This window comes from Equus przewalskii, chromosome 25, assembly GCF_037783145.1.
Source record: "Equus przewalskii isolate Varuska chromosome 25, EquPr2, whole genome shotgun sequence".
Lineage (NCBI taxonomy): Eukaryota > Metazoa > Chordata > Mammalia > Perissodactyla > Equidae > Equus > Equus przewalskii.
In genome coordinates this window covers 25,081,724-25,108,843 of record NC_091855.1, presented here as the reverse complement: position 1 = coordinate 25,108,843, position 27,120 = coordinate 25,081,724, and the positions used below count along the sequence as shown (strand labels likewise).

Below are 27,120 nucleotides of genomic sequence, written 5' to 3'. Positions count from 1 at the left end.
GTTGAATCCATGGAGACTTTTGCAAACTGCTCTGATCTATTGATTTGAGAATTGTTGTTGCTTTACTTTGTTTTTTGTTTATTTTCTGTTATCAGTCTAAGTGTTTAATATATAGCCATACTTTGAGTTTAAGAAGTTCACCATCATATAAGGTCTTCTATTTTTAAGAAATAAATTTGAAAAAAGGAGTTATGGTGTAACCAGCACTTAATGTCTTATGTATTTATTTATTGGCTGTTTTAAAAGACAGTTTGAACTGCAGTGGGGTAATTTTTTAGATCAAACTCTTTTCAGATTTCCTGGAACATCCGTAGCAGATCCTTCTCGTAGTCGTGCTGCATTTTCTGCCTTGGTTGGCATTTCATATTGTATCTTAACTTCCTTGCAGCTGGGTCAACTCTGTTGGTGTAAGTAATGTGAGCCTTCTTTAGGGAGTCAGATAAATGGCTTCCAGGCAGATCCAATTTTTGTTCAGGATGGTTTCATAATTTGCCTTGTAATGCTGGTGTCCTGGATTTAAGGCCTAGGCATAACAGTTATGTTGAGTTACAGAAATATTCCTTCTCAAAACATTTTAGGTGATGTGTGCAGGTCTGTAGTTTCAACAAGCCATGCTTCCAATAACTTTGAATTACATTGTGTTAATTTTAATTTCAGCCTTTAATATTATTTGATCTCTCTCTACCTCTTATCCTATCTTTCCCCAACCCCCGCTGAAGTATTAAAGATGGCCTTGGGGCTGAAATGTTGTCACATGTGCTTATTCAAGTTAGTTTTCAATAAGGCAAGAACTATAACTTTTCAATTAATGATTTGTTTAGTTGTGTGTGTTTGTGCTTTATTTACTATAATGTTCCTGTTAGGGTGTGTGAAGAACTGTTTTCATTTCATGGAAAGACCACATTGGAAGTAAAGTGGCTTTTCTGGAACTCTTAAGACATTGAAGGAATCTCATAAGTTTTTACCAAGGAGATAACATTTTGGACATGCTCTAGTTTTATTGAAGTTGTTCTATTTCTATTAAGATTATATCTCCTTATAATTTTTTAAAATTTTTATTTATTTATTTTTTTAAAGATTGGCACCTGAGCTAACAACTGTTGCCAATCTTTTTTTTTTTCTTTGCTTTTTCTCCCCCAAATCTCCCCAGTACTTAGTTGTATATTTTAGTTGTGGGTCCTTCTAGTTGTGGAATGTGGAACGCCACTTCAGCATGGCCTGACGAGCGGTGCCATGTCCGCACCCAGGATCCGAACCAGTGAAACCCTGGGCCGTGAAAGCGGAGCCCGCAAACTCAACCACTTGGCCACGGGGCCGGCCCCTCCTTATAATTTTTACAGCCTTTGGGAGAGTGAATGTTCTGAGTTGTAAAGAGTGTGCTGAAACACAACTATATAATCAGAGGAGCATTTCGTATCCTTTGAATTACAGGTCCATTGATCAAGCCAGTAAATAGCGTGTGTGTGTGCGTGCATGTGTGTATGGTGAAATTATTAGCAGTATTATTTTTTAATTTCCTTAGACCCATATGTCAACAATATAAGCCTTTCCTGTTCTGAAATGGAAGCTTCATAAAACCTTTGCTGTCTTAACAGTGGAATCATACCTTGCTTAGTGTGTTATTAGTCTACTTGATGTGCACACAGGGTACATGTCCAGTGTAGCTGGATAAGCCCTAAAAGTTTAGGTTATTGTGTGTCTTTGATGGATTTTTTTCCTTTTTTTGTGATCTTTTCTGAATTTGCCAATATATCATATATTTTCATTTGTAATGATAAGGCTCATTCAGAAATAACTTTTTGAGTTATTCTTCCCACTTTAAGACTACATTAATCCCCACATAACCTGCTGACAACTTTCTGAGTTTTTCACATTGGTTTTCTAAACTGCAATTTTAACAATTCGACCTTTCCAGCATTTCAATAGAGAGCACTAGTCAGGGAGTCAGGGGACTTAGGTTATAGGGTGTAGGCTCTTTGACTTTAGTCAACTTACTTAGTCTGTCTGAACTTTGATTTCCTCATTTGTAAAATTAAAGGTTGGGTTTGTTCTCTAAGCTTCTTTCTCAAACTCAGCCATGGTCTAGGATATCTCTCTTCTTGGATCACATAGACTGCTATAGTTAGCTTCATCTATATCTATCCCACCTCACCCCTGCAAAGAAGCTCCTTATAGTCCCAAGACCCAGGGATCTGTGTCCATTCACTCTGAAACATTGAAGCTGGACTGTGTCTTTCATATTCCTAAACGATCTCTAAAATACCTTGTCTCGTCTCTGGGTCTCTAGAAATGTGGTAGCTTTTTGTTAATCTTGTTGTAGAATTACTGTTCCCTCCGAATTTGCTTGAAGACCAGGGACTAGACATAATAGTGCTTAAATCTTATCATCTGCCCTTATTAATCTGTATACCCCAAATCAGACAGGATAATTGGGTTAATGTCAGCCGGTTTCTCACTCCTCCCGCAGAATTAGCTGTGCTTGTCCATTGGTAGAGCTGTTCCTGAAATGTGAAACTGGGAGAAAGAGCTAATTCATTGGGTGCCACAAGTAGTATTCAAATAGATACTCGCAAGCCTGAAGAACGGGACTAAACAAAAGTGATGAAATTTCGTGGAGATTTTTGTTGGCCCTATAAGGGCAGGAGCCTTATCTGTCTTCTTCACTCTATCCCTTGTACCCAAAAGAATGTCTGGCCATAGTACGTCTTCCATAAAAGTTTGTTGAATGGGTGAATAAATCAAATTACAGTTACTTAAGTACAGAATGGAAGAGTTTACTTATCTCTTACATTTAGGGTCTTGGAGCACAGGCAGAGGATGGAGAAGCGGTATGATGCAGTGTCTGAAACTTAGTTAAATAAAAGAACGTGGATCTTTATCTGGAACATTAGAAGACTTATTAATGGGGGAGGATTCATTTATTTACTTCAGTTCTTAAGTATAGAACTTAAACTAATGGAGAGATTTTACAGTTTTGTCGAGTACTCGCTTCCTTGAAACTTGAGCTGGTCTTATAGCGGTTGGATGACCATCTGTCAGAAATGTCAAAGAAGAGATTCCTGAAAGAACAGCTAGTTGAATCCACTGATCTTGAAGGTCCCTGTGAGTTCACAGTTCTGTGAGTTTTACTTCAAAGGGAGATTGGATATGGCATGCTAACTGTCTCACAGAGGATAGTGAAGTGGGTCATGAAATTTTCAGTCTTTGCTAAAGATACTGAACTTATAGAGCCTTTCTGACAGTATCAACATTCTTAAGAGTATCAAAATGTGGAAATAGTTTTGTCTTCTTATTAATAAGAGTCAACAGAGAGCAAAGAGAAGTGATGGTAAATTAAAGAAAAATGGCTGTGAGGAAAATAAGAAGAGAAAAATCAAATAGAGCATCATCGTGAATTGCCTGGATTTAGACTAGGAACAGTGTCCCTAAATACGTCAGTAACCCCTGAACAAGATAGATAAGGCTCCTGCATTCATAGGGCCAACAAATACTGACATCACCCCAGCGAGAACACTGCGGCATCTGGAGGCCTGTGTGTGTATAGAGGGAACCTCCTAGCATGCCTCGGTAGCCTCTGAGTGTAGTGATCTTCACGGTAATTGATGAAATGATCTTTGCGGTGTTGAATTTGAGCCTTCAAAAAATGTTTAAATCACTTATTGAGCAAAGTTGGGGAGTTTAAAGATGATTATAAACATGTTTTGTGGTCTTCTGAAATTCACAGTTTATTGAGGGAGACAGGTGCCAAAACAAATAATTATATTACAGCTTGATGCATTTTTTAAACTCTGATATAAATAATATGCTGTGGGAACATTCAGTGTTGGGAGATCAGGAAAGAAAGGAGAATGGGTTTGAAGGATAAACTTTGAAGGATAAGATGTATAGGTGCAGGTACATAACAACAGTCCAGGGGAAGTGTCCTCACCTAGGGACTTGAGTGTAAGATTGCTTTCTAGTAAGTAAACTATAAAATCATCGAATATTGTTCAGAGCCAAGTGTTAATTTTTCAGAAAGGCTCCTAGATGAGAACAAGACTTAGTGAAGATATCAATATATCTAAAGAGATGTTGAATTAACCAGAAGGGAGATTTTGGGCAGAAACTGAATGTGGACAAAGGAGAAAGTTAGGGAGATGTATTTCGCTAGTCTCCATCTAGACACTATCCAAGAGAATGGAGCGCTCTTGTTATTGTGGTTTGTAAATCCCTGATGTGAAGATGGACACACCAGGCTGCCATTGGCGTGATGCCATTTAAATATTGTTTTATAGAACAAACTCCCTTTGCTCCAATTTCCTGTTCATTAAGCAGCGTTCTGATTATAATTTGCCTTCCCATCTAGATTGATCCAGAGGGAGAAAATGCACAGGTTATGCTGACACGAGCATTCTGATCCATATGGCAGTTATGATTTTCATTGTGACCTAATATAGTTAATTGAGTGGCATTCTAGTTTGTACAGTAGTCTTAATGTGAGCTTAATGTTACTCTACTGCTGAAGGATGGCTCCGCTCAGAGTACCAAAAAGAAAAGAAAAATCCAGTTCCTGTATTTACAAAGCTGAGATCCAGACCAGAATGATGTGCTCATCAAGATAAATCCTGTCTCTTCGCTACCAGCTCCATTTAGAAATAGGGCAACTTTAGGCAGAGTTCTATACATCAGATGTGGTCAGAGGAGACACATGTCGGCATATTTGAGAAACTGCAAGTAGTTAAAGTATGAGAGAATGGAAAGGAGGGAGATGAGGCTGGAGAGACGGGCAGAAGACAGGTTGTGAAAGGACTTTGTTCTTTGGGGCAGAGGGTGTTTCATTCATTTTTTAAAGTAAGTTAAAAGGAAATACATGTGATTATTCTGCTAACATACTATTCTACCTTCATGATTAATTTTCATTGAGCAGACCTCTTTGTTATTTTAAATTCAAGCTGGGTTTGTTGACCACATAATCTTCCTGTTTGTGTTGTATTTACTGGGTGGGTAAAGATGATTGGGCTACTATGTGATGACTGGAAGGCAAGACTGGCCAGCCATCGTGACTTTTTTGGTCCACTCTTTATACTTACAATTCTAGTGAGTCTGTTATTTTGCTCCATGCCTTGTGCAATACCACTTGAATTTCTCTGGTAATGAAATCGGTTAATCATAGTGATTAAGAATTGTTTTGCCTTGGGGCTGACCTTGAGGCATGGTGGTTAAGTTTGTGTGCTCTGCTTTAGCAGCCTGGGGTTCATGGGTTCAGATCCTGGGTACAGACCTGCATGCTGCTCATCAAGCCATGCTGTGTCAGCATCTCACATATAAAGTAGAGGAAGATTTGCATGGATGTTAGCTCAGGGACAATCTTCCTCAAGCAAAAAAAGGGAGGTTGGCAACAGATGTTAGCTTAGGACCAATCTTGCTCACCAAAAAAAATAAAAAAACAAAGAAAAGAAAAAGAATTCTTTGTCTAAAGGGGGCCCCCAAGTCCTTCTAATCTGTTAAATAATCTCTTAAAGGGTTCCTTATAAACCCATTTTCATTAAATATATTTGCTTACTTGAACAGTACCTCCATCTTGCGTTTATCAAATTTTCATGACTCAGAGCATTTCTGTAGTATGACTCCATTTGAAAGCTTAGACTTTAAAAACTATGTTTTGATGAGATAAAGGTAGTAACACATTTTTTTCTGAAATAAACTAACACTATCTTATTTGACATTTACATTTTCTAGTGTTTTACTAATACTTGTTGAAAGCTCAAAGTCAGTTTGTGGCATCAGCTTTTACTCTCTGATCCATGAATGGCATTATGTTATTAAAATGGTGAAAGAGGTTTTTTTCAACTCCTTTTTCTCTTTTGGTTATAGAATTACTATAACTTTCTTTGCCATGTATCCACTCACCAGTTCCCGCCATGCCTTAACTTGAGAAATCTCTATAACTTGACCTCAGTTAATGAGTAGGCAGAATGTTTTGTTTAATAAAGTGAAGGGATCGCAGAGGCAGGTCTGTTTTCTACTACACTTCTTTGAGTTGGTTGTACAGATATTGCAGGTGTTTCTTGCTTCCACTTAATAATTCTGTTTTTATTTCTTATCAATGCTTTAGGAAAAACAGATAAGCAACGAAGAAGAGCACTTAAGGAGGATGGAAGAGGCTAGATTGCAGCTCAAGGATCAACTTCTTTGTCTGGAGACTGAACAGGAATCCATTCTTGGTGTGATAGGAAAGGAAATTGACGCTGCTTGTAAAACCTTCTCCAGGGACTCGATGGAGAAATTGAAAGTAAGTATGAGTTCCCATTGTGCCTTTCAGTTAGTCTCCTAATATATAATTATAGTAAGATTTTAATACGTGGTTACATGGTAGTCACATTTGTATTCCGGAAGATTTTATGAAACAAAATAATGTCTTGCATTTTTTAGAATGAGGTACTCTTATCTATTGCACAGTCATGGTGAGAGAAGGCGTGCTGTTAGTCCATTGAATTGCCTGTCTCACTCTATAAAGAGAATGTGTTACAAGAGAGGCAGCAGTTCTGACTAAAAAATATCCTTGGAGTCAAGAGCCCTGGATTTTGAATTTTTCATTATCACAGCCATTTTTGCTGTTGTAAGAATATTACTGGCTAATATCTATTGAGCACTATTATATTATAGTACATACATTACAGGTACTGTGGTAAGTGTGGTGTATGCACTCTCTCCCTTACCCCCTAAAACCACCCTTTCCTTTAGGTAGTCTGATTAAATTCATTTTGGACAAGAAAAAGTAAGGCTTAGAGGGCTTAAGAACTTACCCCTGGCCATATATCTAGTTAAATTCCAGAACTAGGACTTCAGACCTTGGGAGTCTAACTCTGGAGCTTAGACAAGTGACCACTATGCTATTGGCCTTCCTTATAGAAACAAATTATATTTAATTTAGTTTTTCTGTCTTTAAAATGGAATATTGCTACTCGATTTATAGTTCTAGCAAAATGATAAATAAAAACAGAAGTAATCATGATGTTCTTAATTCCTTGAAGGTAAACACCTTTATTACCTCTAGGTTCCAGTACTGCTAGGTTACATACAGAGAGCATTGCATTGCTTTCATATGGTGTAACCATAGCACATTATGGTTGAGCCATCATTCACCCCTGTGTTTATTTCATTTGATGATATGACAGCACTCAAATTACAGTGTTGTGCGTAAGTGCTTTTCTTTTCTTTCTTTCTTTGTACTTTTCATCAGGAGTTTCTTCTTTTTGTTTTGTCATTTGTCTTTTTTCTCCTATAAAATGATTTTCCCTAGTCATACTACTTTCCCCTCTTTTTCCCACTCTTCCTTCCCATCCTTTTTTTTCCGCCCTCTTCTTCTCTTTCTTAAGTTGTATCTTAAAGAAAATAAAACTATAATTGTACTCTTACAGTTGAAGGTGTTTTAGGATTCAACTTTAACAGAAATATTTCCACTGATAGAATTTGGTAGAGTTGATGGAATTTTTACAATGTGTATTTTTATATACATTTTTTAAAAAGCTCGATGTCAGTTTGAGAGGGCTATGAGCCAAATATGAGAAATAACTGGCTTTAGGGGACAAACTAACTTTTTCAGACCTGTTGTGGGGCCTGTTATAATGCTGTTTTATTTGTTTTTCTGTCTAATGCTGCGTTTTAAAATTTAAGACTGGCCGGCCCTGTGGCCTAATGGTTAAGTTCACACGCTCCCCTTTGGCAGCCCAGTGCTTCACCGGTTCGGATCCTGGGCATGGACGTGGCACCGCTCATCAGGCCATGCTGAGGCAGCGTCCCACATAGCACAACCAGAGGCACTCACAGCTGGAATATACAACTGTGTACTGGGGGGCTTTGAGGAGAAGAAGGAAGAAAAAAAAAAAAGAAGATTGGCAACAGATTTTAGCTCAGGTGCCAATCTTTGAAAAAATAAAAATTAAAAAAAAAAAGTTTTATAGAATTTGACTTGTCTTGTTTATGTATATTAAAAGGATGTGTAGCCTTGAAATCAACATTTCATCTAAAAGAAGACATATTAACAGTGTAATATTTATTCTATATTTAAGTATTTGTCTCAGGATGGTTTGTTTTCAATCAAGTAGAGATGTAAAAATGGAAACATTTGGATCATGCTATAAGATCTATAAACTTTGTTATGGGCAATCATAGGCTAACACGTAGTGTGCAGATAGCAGATTGCTTAAATATTTTATTCCTTTATGAGGTGCAAATTATCCTTCTGCCATATTCTGAAAAGCACCGTCTTCTTTACTAGGCTTTCAGAATGGAGTGATTCTGGTAATGAATCTTTACACCTCTCCCCCTAGAGAAAGACTAATTCAATCCAGTGCTGGGTGGAAAGTAAATCTAAAAGAAAGGAAATTCTATTAAGCTTTTTTTTCTTTTTAAGTATACATTTTTTTCGTTGTGGGTCTCTTTCCATTAATAACTTCTGTTGTTTTCTTCCTATAAACTTGAAAAAAATGAATACCCAAGAACATAACATTTGTTCTCACTTTGCAGTAATCACCCAAGGTGTTTGTTAAAATAAAATTGATTCTTTATAGTTCAGAGATCTATGGGAGAGTGGTGGTCCTTGTAAAATGTTTTCAAAAATGGAATAATTCCAATTATTCTTTGTTATTTGTTGATTCTTGAAATATTGCTGATGAAATTTTCAGCCGTTTTATATAGAGATTGACTGTGCTATGGAATGGATTGAATAATAGATATGTAACAAATGAACCTGAGAAAAGTCTCTGGGCATATTGTATTATTGCTAATTATATTTTTCTTTTTCCAGCTACCATATTTATTACTTAATCCATCTTAGTAAATGCATGTAGTGTTTAAAAACTTAAAGACAGACACTTAATAAACTACCACCATTAGGAAATAATTAGGAAAGTGTCTGAATTAAAGACACATCGTTTCATAGACCAGTCTTGTGTCCTATTTATAACTTGGCTTATTATGAAAATAAAGTAAAATAAGATATAGAAGCTGCATGTTATAGTGTGAAATATCTTACACTAAGTAGGTACTCAACTAATGTTAGCTATCATGATGGTAGTGCCTTTTTTGTAATATATTCATACATTATGTATAGATATACCTATATGTGTGTGTGTGTGTGTGTGTGTGTATACACAAGTATATCTATTTTCTCTTCCTTTTATCTTTTTATGACAAATGCCTGTTATAGTGCTCTTGTCATAGTAGATTTTGAAGCCTATTTATTGATGATAACATCATGATATGCAGTTAATAGTAATAATAGTGTTTTTGTGCCAGACTGTGCTAACACTCATTTTATTTAATTTATACCTTGGCCTTATTTAATTTATACTATGGCCACTTTATGGATGGGCAGCTTAGAGAAATTGTCATACCACTTGTAAGCAGACAAGGCTGTTCTCTTAAACACTAAACTGTATATAAATTTGTAAAGCAAATCCCAAAATATGAACATTAATTATACTCATCTCAGGTTATTTTAGACTTTAATCTCTAACACTATATCTTAGGTCACTGAAGATTTGATTGAGACTATGACAGAGGTGAATGAAAAAGAATAATAGAAACAGCGTTAATTAATGACAAATGGACATTTACAAATATTCAACACAGAAGAGGAAGAAAATGCTACGAACTAGAGTGATTAAGGAAAGTTTCACTGAAAAAGCAGAGAGGGCATGAGAGTTGAGTGAGAAAAGCGGATGAGAGAAAGGTTGGATGTAAGAAAGCACGCTTGTATATGGCATGCGGTTGGCACTCATTATGCATTCATCGTATGTCTAAATGAATTAGCTAATGCTATTCCTTAGAGGAATGATGTGCACACACCTTAGGAAGTTTGGAAGTATTTGAGAATAGGAATAGACATCTCTTGTAGAGGGATAGGATGTTTTTAAGCAGAAAATTTCTAGAAAGAAGTCCTGCAAAAATATCATAGGTAGCACAAGATTCAAAGAAAGTAGGAATTGAGAAAGACTTTTGTGTTTACAATTATAAAGTCACTGACGCCCTTTGAGTACAGTTTTATCAGTAATAAGGCAGAACCAGATGCCAGGGGATTTTATAAATGAGTTGGTGTGAAGGAAATCGGGGCAGCTGATATACACAACCTATTTGTTGCAGGATTTTGTTACCATCATGAAAAATAAAGTGATGTTTGCATGAAGTCATGTTGATTAGTTTCTGTCAGTTCTACACAACCATTAATGAAACAAAATGGCCCTCATAGTATAAAACTAAAGGATAAATGAGACAAAGAATTAAGTTTCTGTGTAATTACATCTAACCCTTAGTGAAATACATTACATGGAACAAGACTGAGGAAAAGAAACGAACACAAATGGAGTACTGGTTTAATTAAGGCTGCTTGCCTACAGAACTCTGTGGAGTTAGCCTCCAGACATTCTAGCAATGATAGCACTTGAAAGTTGATTCATGTCTCTATGTATGAGCTAAATCTGTACTGTCAGTACATACATACAACCATACATACATGCTCATATAAATAAACTTAAACAAGTGGTGGTTTGAAATTGGTTGAGTATTGGTATAAACTTTCTTCTTTTTATTTTTTTAGTTTTAAATTTTTTGTGTGTGTGGAAGATTGGCCCTGAGCTAACATGTGTCGCCAATCTTCCTCTTTTTGCTTCAGAAAGATTGTCACTGAGCTAACGTCTGTGCCAATCTTCCTCTATTTTATGTGGGATGCCGCCACAGCGTGGCTTGTCAAGCAGTGCTAGGTCTGTACCCGGGATCTGAACCTGCATATCCTGGGCTGCCGAAGCAGAGCACACAAACCCAACCACTACGCCACTGGGCTGGCCCCTAAACTTTCTTCTTTTCAAACTCTTAAATTTAGATACCAAACTTTTGGATGTTGTGGTGAATAATTTCATTTATGTAAGTTCCTTTCATAGAAAAATCTACATCTAATAGACTATTTCTTCTTTTTTGTAGGTTTTTTCATCTGGTTCTGATATTAATTGTGACCCACATCGCTGGTTAGCAGAAAGCAAGGTAATTAATCTTTGTATCCTAAAGTTAGCCTAATATTTATGACCTTCAAAGTGTTCTATTTGGGCTAGCCATACCTTTTGCCAAGTAACCGAGCTTATGAAGCTATAATATGTTATTTCTGGGGAAGATATCATTGTAGTGCATTTAAGATACCTCCGTGTTCTTTTAACTTAACATTTAAAAATTGGCCTAAATATATAGACATAGAATGAGAGAATAAAGGAAGGTAAAACTGTTGAAATATTAAAACTAGATTGTCAAAGAGACAAATTCTTCTTTTGCTTGTAGACAGACTTTCCTTGAAGACAGACAGCAATCTTCATTTACCCATAAATACTAATTATATTTCGGTTCCTGAGGGTGAGCTCAAAGCCTTCTAAATACTCTGTTTGGCTCAAGCAAATCCCATCACTTCTCTGAGTGTCTTGTGTCCTCGTTTACAAACTGTCTGTAAGTGTTAGCAAGCCATGGAAGGTAACAGGGAAGATGGAGATGTAAACAAGTTTGAAAAACTCCGAAGGCGTGTTATGTCATTATGGAAATGTGTAAACATTGACAAAGGAAACCAGAAGAGGGAAGAGCTAACTATGATGTTTGTGCTGGGAGGGTATGATGCTGCCAGCACGTAGAAGGCTTCTACAAAAATGTAATATTTAAATTTGGCCATACAAAAAATATGTAGAACTTCTCCACTTGGCTAATTATAGGTATAATAATGGCAAGAGGATTAGAATATTTGAGTAAACACAGATAATGCCCTGAGATTGGTGACTGAGGTACAGGTAGGAGGTGGGAGAAAGACAAGGTTCACCCTATCTAAGGCAGATATGCCTTACAGCAGCCTCTAAAAAAAAGCATTCTTAATAAGAAACTAACAATATTATGATTGAACATTGCAATTTGCCCAACCATGTAAAATTTTCTGTCTTACTTTAAGTACAGTGATCCTGTGTATTCCTAATCATTTTTGATAGAATCAGATGCAAAGTTGTATTTATGCAACCTGCATAGGAAATTTAGAATGTACGTATTTTACTGTCTCAGAACTTTTTGGCTAGAAACTTTTGCTGTGCATTAATAAAGCATTTCTCATTTTTCTTTGTCCCAACTCCACAGTTCCAACAAGAGCAATGTGCTTGGAATGTTCTTTCAAGTTGAAATCTTTATCATTTCTGAACAGAAAGCGTTCACTGCTGTTGTTCAGTTAAATTATGAGAGCTAGAGATGACTCTTAATCATAGTTCTTTAATTTGGGAGCTAGTGAGCAGTTTTCCCTTATCATTTAATGGGAGTGAACTTCTGATCAGACGAGTTTTAATACTGCATGAGACAACTGTTCCTCTACAGTATAAAAGGATTGTGATAAGCAATACCACACTGACCAGCTGACTTAGGAGGAATTGAATCTATTTACCAGAAAGATGGCTTAGGTTATTGATGGGCTACAATCCTGTAATTCTCCTGAACTATGACTGGACAGCTCTATAAGTATTGAAGATAAGATCTCAAGTCAGAGGACAAAAACTCTATGGAATGTAGAATTGCTATTCAGCTAGTCCGTGCTGACATCTTGCTGTATTAGAAGGACCTCTAAGGGCGTTTGGTAATTGTTTTCATAAATCTGCCAAATGAATTTCTTCTGTTAGTGTTAATCCTAGAAGAACTAGAGGATTGAGTGGGCATTGTGTCACTGTTGCTTTGTTGCTGGTAGTGGCATAATATAAACATGAAGTCCAACTAAGTTGGGCCAGGCTCACGGATAAAATCACCAATGAATAGTAAGAATAATACGTTATTGGGAGGGTTGAGATGGTTGTTAAGGAATACCAGACAAAAAGTTCCCAGGGATTAGGGATTTGTTTTTGTCATAAATGTTGACAAGGCACGTAGAGATCAAATTTTATTCAGTTTAACAGAGAATTTACTGAGAAAGTACTATGTCCCAGATGCTCTGTTTCATGCTGTGGGCATAAAAATGAGTTAAGACATAATCCTTCCTCTTGACGAACATATTTTCTCTAGAAAAGCTGACTCTTACGTAGATAATTTCAATATTAAATGGAAGAGCTGTGATAGAATTATACAGAAGCTGGTGTGGAGGCTGGTGTCTCAGATGAACCTTGAAGCTAGCCAGGTGAGGAAAGAGCATGCATGCAGAGCAAACACTTGTAGGAATGGCACAAAAGAAAGGCAGCATGATAAATACAAAGAAACCAAGTGATTTGGCAATACTGCAATATGAAAGTGTGAGACAGAGAATGGCAGGCATGAGGCTCTAGAAGGAGCTAGAGATTAGTTCCATCAAGAAGAGCATCGTGTGCCCTTTTAAAAGCTTAGGTTCAGTTGTGTGTTTAGTGGGAAACCATGAAGGAGTTTTGAACAGGAGAGTGGCATGTTGGTTTTCATATTTTATTTTATTTATTTTTTATTTTCTTGTGAGGAAGATTGGCCCTGAGCTAACATCTATGCCAATCTTCCTCTGTTTTATGTGGGATGCCGCCATAGTGGGGCTGCACGAATGGTGCTAGGTCCACGCCCGGGATCCCAGCCTGTGAACTTTGGGTCACTGAAATGGAGTGCGTGAACCCAACTGCTACGCCACTGGACCGGCACCTTCATTTTCGTATTTTAGAAGCATCACGCAGATAGTGATGTGAAAGGTGGATTAGAGGTGGGAAGACCAAAGGCAGGAAGACCAGTCAAGAGTTGTCTGGGTGAGACCCAGGTCTCTGGATGAGGTAGGATAAGAGTCTGAATTAAGGAAATTATAGAGATTCAGAGGAAAGCACAGACTGGAGTGATATTTTGGTGACAATATACAAGTAATATTTATTGTTATGTCAGAGAGTGATGGAGAAAGAAAGAGATGCCCAGGATTTTCAACCCAAACTAGAAGACCCTACGTCAAAGGTTGGTATCTGAATAGACAGGCATGCAGGGTCCTGGCTGGGCGAGCTAGCAGAAGTATTGAAAGAGTTTCCACCACAGGGACTGATATCAAGAAAGTGTCCTTTGGACAAGAAGGCGCAAAGAGAAGCAGAGACAAAGGCACAGATCAGAGTTTAGGTTCAAATCATGGAAAGAAATGAGAAGTGGCAGAGATATTCACAGTGAGAAAACAGGGACAATTTATCAAATCTAGAGCAGACAGGCACCGTCAGGATGGAATGACCATACTAGCGAGCATCGCTGTTGATCCCAGATCTTAAGTATCATTTTATATAACAAGAGAACAGCTGATGTCAGCTGCTCTTTAGCACAAGGCAGCATCCTGAGCGCTCCATTGTTTTACAGAAGAACACATTTACTTCTGGGAGTCCAGTACTCATTATTCCTGTGAGATGGCACAAAGGTGACTTTATATGCTGCTTTGGCTCTAGAGCTCTTTTCGTTCTTGGCCTTTATCCCACTCTGTTGAAATTCCCATTTAAAACTCCTCCTCTTTCTTTAGTCTGTAAGCTTTTTTGAGGGAAGACCTGTGTCTATCCTGTTCCTCATTGCATCTTTAGCATTTACCACAATGCTTGGCTAAATGCTCAAAAAATATTTTTCTTAAGGAGTAATTATATTAGGCTTGCTGCATTTTCCTACTCAGGTTACTTCCTCAGCTTAAATATCACCAAAGAATAAATAACAAGCAGATTAAATTTTGGTAAATATATTAATTCTCAACTATTACTTTTTTTGAATAGAATTGTAAACTTTAAGATGATACAGATAAAAAATATACTTCCAAATCATTGGGATATTTTCCTATATTATCCTGTTTGGAATCATCCCAAAGAGTCACACTTCTTTTTGCTGAGGAAGATTTGACCTGAGCTAACATCTGTTTCCAATCTTCCTCTTTTTGCTTGAGGATGATTTTCCCTGAGCTATCACCTGTGCCAATCTCCTTATATTTTGTATGTGGGTCCCTGCCACAGCATAGCTGCTGATGAGTGGTGTATGTCTGTGCCTGGGAACTGAACCCTGGCTGCCAAAGCAGAGTGCACCTATCTTAACTACTAGGCCATGGGGCTGGCCCTGAGTCACACTTTTTATAGTATAATGTGTTCTAGATGTTGACAAGCATTTGCTTTTCCCTACTGTTTTTGGAATATTATAGTTGAGAGAGCTTTAGAGATCATGTGGTTTGATTTCCTCATTTTGTAGATGAGAAAGAGGCCCTGAGCATTTTGAGTTTTACCTAAGGACATAAAGCTAGTTAGTTACTGATAAGGGTTTAGAATCTGGGTCTCCGAACTCTGTGCCCTTGTTTCTTTCCATTGGTTGTGTAATCTACACTTGAATATAAACTTTACATTTATGAATATTGTCTTTTTTTTTTTTTTTTAAGATTTTGTTTTTTTCCTTTTTCTTCCCAAAGCCTCCCGGTACATAGTTGTATATTCTTCGTTGTGGGTCCTTCTAGTTGTGACATGTGGGACGCTGCCTCAGCGTGGTCTGATGAGCAGTGCCGTGTCCGTGCCCAGGATTCGAACCAACGAAACACTGGGCCGCCTGCAGCGGAGCGCACGAACTTAACCACTCGGCCACGGGGCCAGCCCCCTGAATATTGTCTTTTTAATGATATGGTTTTTTAAAGCAGTCATTGTGTGCGAAGTATTAGACAGAGAGTATTTAATTCTTGTTGAAGGATGTGAATAGTCATTTAGTATTCTCTCCTCCTGATGGAGACATCAAAATGTGATACCAATACTCAGGTATCTTGATTCATTTGTTTGACATATTCTTTAGATTGTGTATGTGAAACACATTCAATTTAATTAGAGAAAAGCATTTTATATTTTTAAATATGGACTCTTATTATGGAGATATTCTTTCTTTCTTCTTGATTATATGACTAAGTAGAAAAGTGGAGAGAGTATTACTGAAAGATATATATTTTGAAGTTGATTTAGATTTGACTTTTGCAGTTCTGGTTTAATTCTTGTTTTGGTGGCCTAGCATATTCTAAAAATTTGCCATCCTCTTTCTTTATTTTTGGTTCCTGCATAAACATTTCTTTTCAAAATTGTTTTTAGAGTTTTGGCAAAGGAAGCAAGTAGTTAAAAGCAACAAAATTGTGGGTCCTAATATTAATGCTAACTTTATCAGCTATAATCTTTGTATTTGAATTTTCTGTTTTCCTTGGTTTTTAGCTATGAGTTATTCCTTAGTGACTTTAGTATATTTTACATGAAATCTCACTAGAGGACTCTTACTGATTAAAAAGATCATTTTGATTGTTTGACTAGATACTTATGAATATTCCCGCCTAATTGCAAGCCATCAACTATGAAGGTAAAAAACTGCCTTATTTAGAAATTCTTTCTTTATTTTGGTTTGTTTAGCAATACTAGTTGATGTACTTAAATAAATGAGCCTATTATGTAATCTGTAAGATACTCTCGTGAGTGGCTGATAGAATGGTGTTTGTACGGTGATTAATAGCCCTGTCAGCTAATTATTATTTGAAATTGGTAAAGTAATTCCTATACTGTGTTCCAAGCTGTTCCTTCAAGATAAACGTAATGAAAGATTCTGGGTGTTTCTCTAACAAACGCTGATTCTCCTAATTGATTATTGGTTGATTAAATTTCCATAAGTTGATATTTTGTTTTGTAGGATTAATATGTTCTGCATACATATTCAAATCTTAACAAGCGTCTAACTATGTTATTTTTAATTTTGTATAGCAATGGAATGAAGGCTTCATAGGAAGAAACTGAAGCCGTAGGTGATATTGTAATAGTCTGCTCAGGCTGCCATAACAAAACACCACAGACTAGGTGGCTTGAACAACAGATGTTTATTTTCTCACATTTCTGAAGCCTAGAAGTCTGAGATCAAAGTGCCAGGGTTGGTTTCTGGTGAGACTTCTTCCTGGCTTGTAGATGACTGCCTTCCATGTGGGGAGTGGGAGTTGGGGGAGTAAAGTAGGGGGTAAGGGTATGGTTGGGAGAGTTGGGGGTTGGGAGTCAGAAGGAGAGTTTCACTTTCTCTTCTTCTAAGGACACCAACCCAACAGGATCAGGGCCCCACACTCATGACATCTTCTAACATTAAGTACCTCCCTAAAGGCCCTGTCTCCAAATACAGGCACACTGAGGGTTAGGGCTTCAGGACATGGATCTGAGAGGGACACCATTCAGTCTGCAACACGTATCAAACCTGATTAATGCTTTGTTTCAGAGACTTTTTTTGGTTATTGTTTTGTTTTTACCACAACCAGTAGGGTTATTGTTAATGACAAAACAGATTTGTTATTTCTCTGTTATCACCTCCTAACAGTGGTAGTGAACGCAGCCCAAGGATTGGGAGGGAGTAAATGGAATAGCATTGAGAAAAGGGAAATGGGAAGTTATTTTCCAAGTTAGCTGTTAAATTACTGGGCAAGAACAGATTACACTGGGTGATTGAAACTGATGAGCCACAGGGACTCGTTTTGTTTGGAACATAGGGGTTTTAAAAAATTGAATTGGTAGCGAATATTTAAAAAAATCAAGCCTTTGGATGATTACAGCATGGAATTTGTTTTCCTTTTGAGATGTCAGAAGATCTGATAACTCTAGGGTTTCATTCTCATGTGGTAGAAAACTGTTGGAGCTGAGAAGAATCATGGACATGACCACATTAGAAGGGGTGTCCTTCCAGAGCTGCTTCTTTGTCGTTGTGTTTGTATAATTCTACGTGATAGTGTTCAGGTCCTAAATGTGTTACTTTTGAAAGTTCATTAAGCTTTCTTAATATAGTTAGCTTAACCGTAGTTTGGCATTATCCACACTATTCTCTATTGATTCCCAACATGGTAGAAAGTATTAGTTGCATTTTATCATTATGCTTGCATGTTAGTTTTCTCAAAGTAGATTTAGGAGAAATAGATATATCTCTTATGTCCATGTGCAGTACAAAATGGTAAAACAATAAAATAGTAGCCTGATTGAGTGGCATATTTCAAGAAAAACAAAAGAAAACATATTTTTTATCCACTTTTGTTGATGTTTCCTACCTGGCACCTTTAGCATTTACATTTGCCATCTCTGATGTAAACCAACCAAATTAAGTTCTGTAACATCATCTAACAGTGACTTGATACTAGAACATTTGGTATTTCTGTTGAATAATCTGTCTCCTTTTACTCTTTTCTCCCAAGGCCTTTTGAGGTCAACTGTGAACCCCATACCTTTTATCAATCCATATTTGATTGCTATCTTTTTAAGTGCATTCCTTCAGGTTTATCTCTTTTAAATTTCATCTTGTGTGTATGTATTTCTTTTGTATATCAAAGTTATTTCATTTTATTCTCTGTCAACAGGTGATAATTATCTCCACCATACTAGTAAATCAATTTAATATTCTAATATCTAAACATTTTTGATGATATTAAATAACACTTAGACTATTCCTGGGGGAGCTAATCTTTAACATTTCTGTTGACAGTGATTAAATAATTTTGAAAATGTATTCTAGTCTCCAAGTACTTGAGTTTTGAAAGGTGGATATGAGGGTTATAGATTTACTTTTTGCCTAACTTCCTCAAATTGTGAAACACAGGAGTTGATATCTGGATCCTTGGTGAAGTAATTTATGAGTACAAAGTTGGTTGAACAGAATCAGAGCCTGTAGCTTTCCAAAATGCTGCCTGAGAGCTGTTGTTTAGCATGGTGCCTAAATGACAGAGTTGTCAGGGCTGGCGTATGTACATCCTTCCAACTCTTCTTTGAGGTGATATTTTTATGATCCGAATTGATAGTGTTTGGGTCCTAAAAGTGTTACTTTTGAATGTTCATTAAGCTTTTTAAATACCGTAATACAAAAAAAACACTTTGGATTTTTTGTTTTCAAGATATCATTTTCTTTTCCTGTGTTCTTACTTGAACGCAAGGTGCTATCTCTTTACAAGAACTTAATAGCATCCAACTTTTCATTTAGTTGCATGAGTCAAGTCCTCACTATGTGCAGAACACTGTACTAGTTGTAGTGTGTGTGTGTTTGTGCATGAACATGAATACACATTATTCCCAAGAAGCTTTTAATTGAAGAATATTAAAAAATTCTTGAAAAAAATCTTGAGGATTTAGTGTATTAAGTTATTTAATATGCAAGGATAAAGATGTGTATGTGTTTGAGGTGCCAAATAAATAGCAAAAAGATTTGGTTGAAAATGTCTTTTCCAGAAACTATATATCTAACCTTTCCCTTTTCCCTTATCATACTAATTATAATATGGTACTCACTAGGGCTTTTCAGTTTATTTATTTTTCTTGAAGAACTGGCAGAGTTTGATGAGGGGAACAAAATGCATGGTCTATAGATTCAGTTGGTAGTTTTGATATAGATGTGGCAGCGCTAGCATAGGCTTTCTCTTATTTTGCATAGTTAATAGCAATTAATAAATTAATCGCTTAGTAGTGTTTTAGATCATTTTCCAACTGACCTATACCTAAAATTACTGATTAAATTGTCTAAAATAATTTTTATTGCATAATGCGTTGAATACATTTTCATTTTAAAGATTCTAAGAATATAGAAGTACGGAGAATAAGTTTTGAATATCTACCCTCATCTCCCGTTTTACGCCTCTCTCCTCGGTAGGCATAATCACCGTAAACAGCGTGATGTTCATATTTTCAGTCCTATTTTGATTTGATGGGCTGGACTGCAGTTATTTTTTGACGAAGATATGTAGTTTTTTAATTGCTAAATATGTCTGTTCCTTCCTCTTGACAGTCTCTGACATTGAGCATATCCATCTTGTATTTTCTTCCTTTGGGGTTCTATCACCCCAAACTCTTGGATTTTCCTCCTCCCTTTCCAACTACTTCTTCCCAGCTTTATTTTAGATTTCTCTTGTGTTTATCTCTTCTAATCCCACTTCTGTCTTTTCTGTAGACACTCTCCATGTGCTATTTTATGTATTCCTATGCTTTTAACTTCCTCCAAACTGTTGATTCTTCAGTCTGTATCTCTCATCCATATTTCTTGAGCTTTAGATCTATATATCCAACTAGTCATCTATGTACTTCTGTGTTTCTTAGTCCTAACAACTTCAACATATTCCAATCTGATGTTAACTTCTTAACCCCTAATTCTTTGCTGCTTCTAGATTTCCTGTTTCATAGTTTCTTAAGCTAGAAACTTGGCCATCAGTACTGAATTATTATTCTCCCTTATCCCTAACCCCTAACATTTAAGTCTCAATCTCTTACCATTTTCACTCGTTTAGAATATTGTAACAGTCGCTTGACTTCTAGCCTTCAATATGTGCTCCACTCTATGTATAGAGTATGCTTACTAAAGAACAGTCCAATTCACTTCCTTGTCTCCCATGTGTGGTTAGATGGGCGTGGTGGTATATCACTCACCCTTACCCTGACCGTGTATTCTTCCTCAGTGCTTTGTTGTTAGTGCCGTCGAGTTGATTCTCACAACTGGTGACCCTGTGTACAGCAGAGCGGAACCCTGCCCAGTCTTTTGGGCCGTCTTCTCACCTTCTGGCACCATATCAGCTCTGCTACTGTTCATAGCATTTCCATGGCCAATTTCTCATAAGTGGGTGGCCAGGTCCTTCTTCCTAGTCTGTCTTTAGTCTGAAAGCTGCACTGAAACCTGTCCAGCATGGATGAACCTGCTGGTATTTGAAATACCAGTGGTATAGCTTTTCAGCATCACAGCAACATGCAGCCACCACAGTATGACAACCAACAGATGGAGGCCATGGTTCCCTGACCAGGAAATGAACCCAGGCCTCAGCAGTGAGAGGGCGAAATCTTAATCACTAGACCACCCAGGCTGGCCTCAATGCTTTAGTAGAAAGTGCTCCATTTATCTAGTAAAGAGTTGATCATGTTTCCTGGTTTCCTGTCCAATGGAAGATTTTTATCTGTTTTGGTATTTGAATGAGTATTTCAAAGTGGATATTGGAAAGTAAAGCAGCCTTAATTAAATTTCTGCAATCGTAGTTGGAAGTCCATAGGCAAATTTAAGTTGGGGATTTCCGTATTTATCCAGTGACATTCAGACACGACAAAGGCCTATGAATTGTGAGGCAGGTACTAAAGCCAGGTACCGTCTCTTCAGGGAAGTTTAATTTTAGCTTTGCTTTTACACCCTCTTACTTCCTCTTTTCCTTTTTTTTTTTTTTGAGGAAGATTAGCCCTGAGCTAACATCTGCTGCCAGTCCTCCTCTTTTTGCTGAGGAAGTATGGCCTTGAGCTAACATCCATGCCCATCGTCCTCCACGTTTTTTCTTTTTATATGTGGGATGCCTACCACAGCATAGCTTGCTAAGCGGTGCCATGTCCGTGCCCGGGATCTGAACCGGCGAACCCCGGGCAGCCGAAGCGGAAGATGCGAACTTTAACCACTGCGCCACCAGGCCGGCCCTCCTTTTGTTTGTTTGTTTGTTAAATGAAAGCTTAGTTGGAATACTATACTATACAATTTACCTATTTCAAGTGTATCAATCAGTAGTTTTTAGTACATTCACAGAGATGTGCAACCACCACCACAATGATTTTTAAAACATTTTCTTTACCCCCAAAAGAAAATCTGGACCCTTTAGAGATTACCTTCTAATCTGTCCATCCCACCCCCCGCCACAGCCCTAGTCAACAAGTAATCTGCTATAGATTTGCCTACTCTGGACATTTCATACAAATGCAATCATACAATATGTGGTCCTTTATTTTATGATGGACTTCTTTCATTTAGCAGAGTCACCTATGTTGTACCATGTGTCATTACTTCACTTCTGGCTAAATAACAGTCCATTGTGTGGATAACACTACATTTTACTTATCCACTTATCAGTTGATGTTCATTTGGGTTCATTTGGGTTGCCATAGTTTTGGTAACTATGTTTAACCTTTTGAAGACTGGCCTGATTGTATTGTAAAGTGGCTGCACTATTGTACATTCCTGCCATTAGTACATGAGAATTCCAATTTCTCCATGTATACACCAATGGTTGTTCTCATCTGTCTTTTTGATACAGCTATCCTACTGGGAGCAAGTGGAATCTCATCATGATTTTGATTTACATTTACCTGATGGCTGATGATGTTGAGCATCTTTTCATGTGGCTTTTGGTCATTTGTATATCTTCTTTGGAGAAATGTCTATTTAGATTTTTTGCTCAGTTCTCAATTGGTCTTTTTATTACTGAGTTCTTTATGTATCCTAGATACAAGTCCTTTCTCAGATACACGATCTACAAATATTTCCTTCTGTTCAGAGGATTGTTTTTTCACTTTGTTGATTGTAACCTTTGAAGGACTGTGTTCTTAATTGTGATGACGTCCCATTTGTCAGCCTTTTTCTTTGGTTGTCTGTGCTTTTGATGTCATATCTAAGAAATCATTGCCAAACCAAAGTCACAAAGACTTATGCCTATGTTTTCTTCTAGGAGTCTTACATTTTTAGCTCATACGTTTAGGTCTTTGATCCATTTCAAGTCAATTTATGTATATGGTATAAGGTATGGGTCCAACTTCATTCTTTTGCATGTGGTATTCAGTTGTCCCAGCACTGTTGGTTGGAAAGACTGTTCTTTCCTCATCAAATTATTTTGATATCCTTGTTGAAAATCGATGTACTATATATATATATATATATATATATATATATATATATACATACACACACACACGTATATGTATATATGGGTTTATTTCTGGACTCTCAATTCTATTCCATTGATCTGTATGTGTGTGCATATGCCAGTACTACACTGTCTTGATTACTGTAGCATTGTGTTAAGCTCTGAAATGGGTAGGTGTGAGTCTTCCAACTTTGCTTTTCTTTCTCAACACCTCTGTTTGGCTATGCTGGGACATTTCAAATGTCCATATGAAATTTAGGATCAGCTTCTCAATTTCTCCCAAAGAAGCCAGTTTGATAGGAATTGTGTTGACTCTGTAGATTAGTTTGGGGAGTATTTCTAGCTTAACAATATTAAGTCTTCTGATCTCTGTACATGGGATATCTTGCCATTTATTTGGACATTATTTAATTTTTTGGACAGTGTTTTGTAGTCTTTTGAGTATAAGTTTTAGACTTCTTTTAAAAAGTATATTATTAAGTAGTTTGTTCTTTTGATGCTGTTGTAAATATGATTGCCTTTTTTACTTTATTTTTGGATTGATCATTCAAGTGTATAGAAATACAGTTGACTTATGTATATTTATCTTATATACTGTAACCTTGCTGAACTTTTTTTTCATATTTTATTTTTTTAATTTTAATTTTATTTCTGTATTGCAGTGACATTGGATTATAACATTATATGACTTTCAGATGTGCATTGTAATATATTTCGAATTCTGTGTAGATTGCATCCTGGCTGAACTCTTTTCTTAGTTCTAATAGGTTTTTAGTGGAATCGTTAGGATTTTCTTATACATGGGCATGTTATCTGCAAATGGATGCAAATATGTTCTTTCTTTTCAATGTGGATATATTTTATTTCATTTTCCTGCATGATTGCCCTGCCATGACTTCTTAATATGATGTTAGATAGAAGTGGTGAGAGTGGACATCCTTTTCCTGTTTCTGATCTTAGGGAGACAGCATTCAGTCTTTCACCATTAAGTATGATAATAGTTGTAGTTTTTTCATAGATATCTTTTATCAAGTTGAGAAATTTCCCTTCTATTCCAAGTATGTTGATTGCTTTTATCATGAATAGACGTTGGATTTCATCATATGCTTTCCCTGCACCTTTTGATATGATCAATTGGCTTTTGTCCATAATTCTTATTCATATGATATATTATGTTAATTTATTATTTATTATAACCAACCTTGCATTCCTGGGATAGTCATGCTGTAAAAAGCTTTTTATATGTTGCTGGATTTCATTTGCTAGTATTTTGTTGAGGATTTAAAAAAATCTTTATAAATAAGTTATATTCATAATCACAGCCTTGTACTCAATCTGGGTAAATGACAGTTAGGACCCCAGTATTGTCTGCCTGCTGTGTCTGAGGTACAGAGGCTACCCTATCAGTGGTGGGTGGAGGAGGGGATTCTCAGTGTCTCCTCTACACTTGCAGGAATTTAGCTAACGCAAATCAGACCTGTGAAGAAAAGAATGCTAGTGGTCTGCTCTGCCATTGAGATACATGCTATCATGATCTGTTTCTACTCATAACAATTCTGACTCCAAATGTGTGACTTTTTCACACCAAATAATTCTCCAGTTCTCTGCAGACACCAACTAAGTGTCCCACAGTTTAATTCAACTGACGCCAGCTATCCAGAGTTAATACAGATCCCACAGGTTAAGGGCTCAGTCCTATAAGACTGCCCCCCATGCTCTCCTTCAGATGCGGATCACAAGTAGTGAGTGTCCAGGTTATGTTCACTTCTATCTGATCTGGCTCAAATTGGGGGTTCCTGTGGCCCCCTCCTCAGGTTTAATAATTTGCTATACCAGCTCACAGATCTCAGGGAAATACTTTATTTACCACTACCAGTTTGTTATAAAGGATGCAAATGAACAGAAGAGGTATATACAGCAAAGTTCTGAAGGGTCCGGAGCACAAGAGCTTCCTTCCCCATGGAATTTGGGGTGTGTCACCTTCCTGACAGTGGATCTGTTCGGTAACCTGGAAGCTCATCAAATCCCATTGTTCAAGAGTTTTTATAGAGCTTAATCTCCAGTCTCCCCTTCCCCCCTTCCTAAAGGTCAATGAGTGGGGCTGAAAATTCCAACTCTCTAATTACCTGCCCCATCCTGAGGCTAACTGAGGGCTCCACCCTAAGTCACTTCATTAGCACAAAGGCCACATATCTTTCTTATTTTGCCACAATACTGTATAGAGTCATGTGCCTCATAACAACGTTTTGGCCGAGGATGGACTGCGTGTATACGACGATAGTCCAATAAGATTAGTGCCATGTGGCTTAGGTGTGTTATCTAGGTTTGTGTAAGTATACTCTATGATGTTCACACAAATGACAAAATCACCTAGTGACGCATTTCTCAGAATGTATCCTCCTGTTGTTAAATGGCGTATGACTATACTTTGTGAACTGGGGGAAGAGAGAGCTCTGTCTTCTTGGCAGTACCCTTCTGGAATGAAGAGTGGGGCTTTTGGCACACAGGGTTGGGAGGGTGAGAGTCAATGATGGCTCAGGTGCTACAGACTTTTGCTGTTGTTTATGAGATTTAACAGTTTCTTGAGTGAATGTTTCTTCATTTGCTGGACGGCCTTAGGACAATTTCTAGAGACTTTAATTTTTGTTTTTAGTAATTTTCAGCAGTTATGGGTATTTCATTGAGCAGGAGTTCCACAGAACTCCTCATGCCATCATTCTGGAAGTGGAACTTCTATGAAGTCCCCCCTTGGTTTTTGATAAGAGTTTATATTAACAAATGTGATCCACGTTTTGCTTTGCAAGCATAGTTTCCCTTCACCTGACAATTCACGTGTTATACATTGGTCATCTTACAATATTATTGGATAATTTTTTTATAATTTGACTAATGATAATGTTTATTCTATGTCACAGAGGTACCGTCTGCTCGACAGACCTTCTGACCAAAAGAACCGTGCCTCTTTTTCAGTTCTAGGTGTGTTTGAAAGCTGATGTATATGGGGATCCCCCAGTCTAGGGGCCAAATCCCAGTCCCACTTCATCATAGGGTAAATTGTTCTGTTAAAGCTACTTTTAATAGACTGTGACATGTCCTGAGAACCTCCTAGACTTCCGGAGGCCTAGAACTTTCTTGCTTACACACAAGTGCTATTCAGGGAAATTGTGCCTTAGCTTAGACTAATTTTCCTTTCTAGTCCACTGCTTCCCTTATTTTGCTTTTTATTGAGGTAAAGACTGTTTAGGTTTTTTAAAATCAACTGGAGTTTGGAAGGTAGCCTTACTTGGAAGGTCCTGAGACTTGACTGAAATCCTGTTATATTGAAGGTGGAAGAAAAATTTCTTTTCTCATCCCTGCTTTAAGTATCTAAATATTAAAAATGGCCAGGTTAGAGTTTGTGAGAAAAGAGAGTTCCTTCCATTAAATTTCCTACTCTTAAGTGTGGGCAAATGCTGACTTGATCTCTCTCGTACTATAGAGAATCTCTCTCTCTATCTGACTAGCTGGATCCCTGGGTATATGCATTTTTAGGAATCAAAACTAGGAATTTTATCTATTTTTAGTCTCTGAAATAAAACTCCCTTTTATAATAATTCTCTAGTTCTTATTCTAGGGTGCGTTTGATTTTTTTTCAAATGCTTGTACTAGATTGCCTTATATATCAAATTAAGGGGCTAATGGTGTTACGATTGGAAGTTGAGTAGGCCAAGCTTTTCCATAGTATTGCCTTTCCAAAGATAATAGAGTATAGCAAATATTTTATAAAAATCTAAGAAAATCATGGCTTAAATTCTGAGATATATATATATATATATATATATATATATATATAAAATATATATATAATTCCAACTTTTAACTGATATTGATGCGGGGTCGGTGAGCCGAGGAGTCGAAAGAAAGATTTCTTAGACTCTTAAGATCTGGCAATAGTGCTCTTTTATTTAGAGAATAGAATAGCATGGGGACAGGACCCATGGGCAATTAGAGCTTCTGCTGCCGCCTCTTCTGCTGCCCCCACTAGCATGGGGACAGGGCCCATGGGCAGGCAGAGCCGCTTCTGCTGCCCCCGCTGGCATGGGGACAGGACCCATGGGCAGGCAGAGCTGGTGCGTGGGGACAGGACCCACGGGCAGTCAGAGCTCCTGCTGCTGCCCCGAGTTGAGGGTTAGGGCTAATTTTATAAGGCATGGGTATGTGAGTCATTTCTTTACAAGACAAAGGAAAGAACATGAAAAAAAGTTAAAATGGTATCAGTGCAGGTGGGGTCTGGTCATTGGGTGATCCCATGACTTTTAGACAAGAATCAAATCGGATTAAGTAAAGGTTAGAAAGGTTAGAAGCCACCACCCTAAATCAGTTACATGAGATTGCCAGACAGCAACCAACTTAAGTTCTTGCCTTCCCCATTAAGAGTTTCTAGGGATAAGGTCATCTCTCTTCTTCTTCCTGGTACAGAGAGGGAGGCACCTTTTACAGACAGAGATTTACCTTACAAATGTAAGTGTGTCCCA

At 37.3% G+C, this 27,120-nt stretch overlaps 1 protein-coding gene across 12 annotated transcripts in view; it reads left to right on the top strand.

Annotated features, from left to right (window-relative positions):
- The window catches only part of CEP128 (centrosomal protein 128), a 381,669-nt gene that overhangs the window by 145,948 nt on the left and 208,601 nt on the right, over positions 1-27,120 (top strand). For all 12 annotated transcript variants that reach the window (XR_011532693.1, XR_011532692.1, XR_011532691.1 and 9 more), the window contains 2 exons: positions 6,095-6,271; positions 10,960-11,019. Coding sequence is in view for 9 of the 12 variants with exons in the window: in XM_070593019.1 (XP_070449120.1) it covers positions 6,095-6,271; positions 10,960-11,019 (237 nt within the window). In the remaining 3 variants the exon portion in view is untranslated. The remainder of the gene's footprint in view (positions 1-6,094; positions 6,272-10,959; positions 11,020-27,120) is intronic.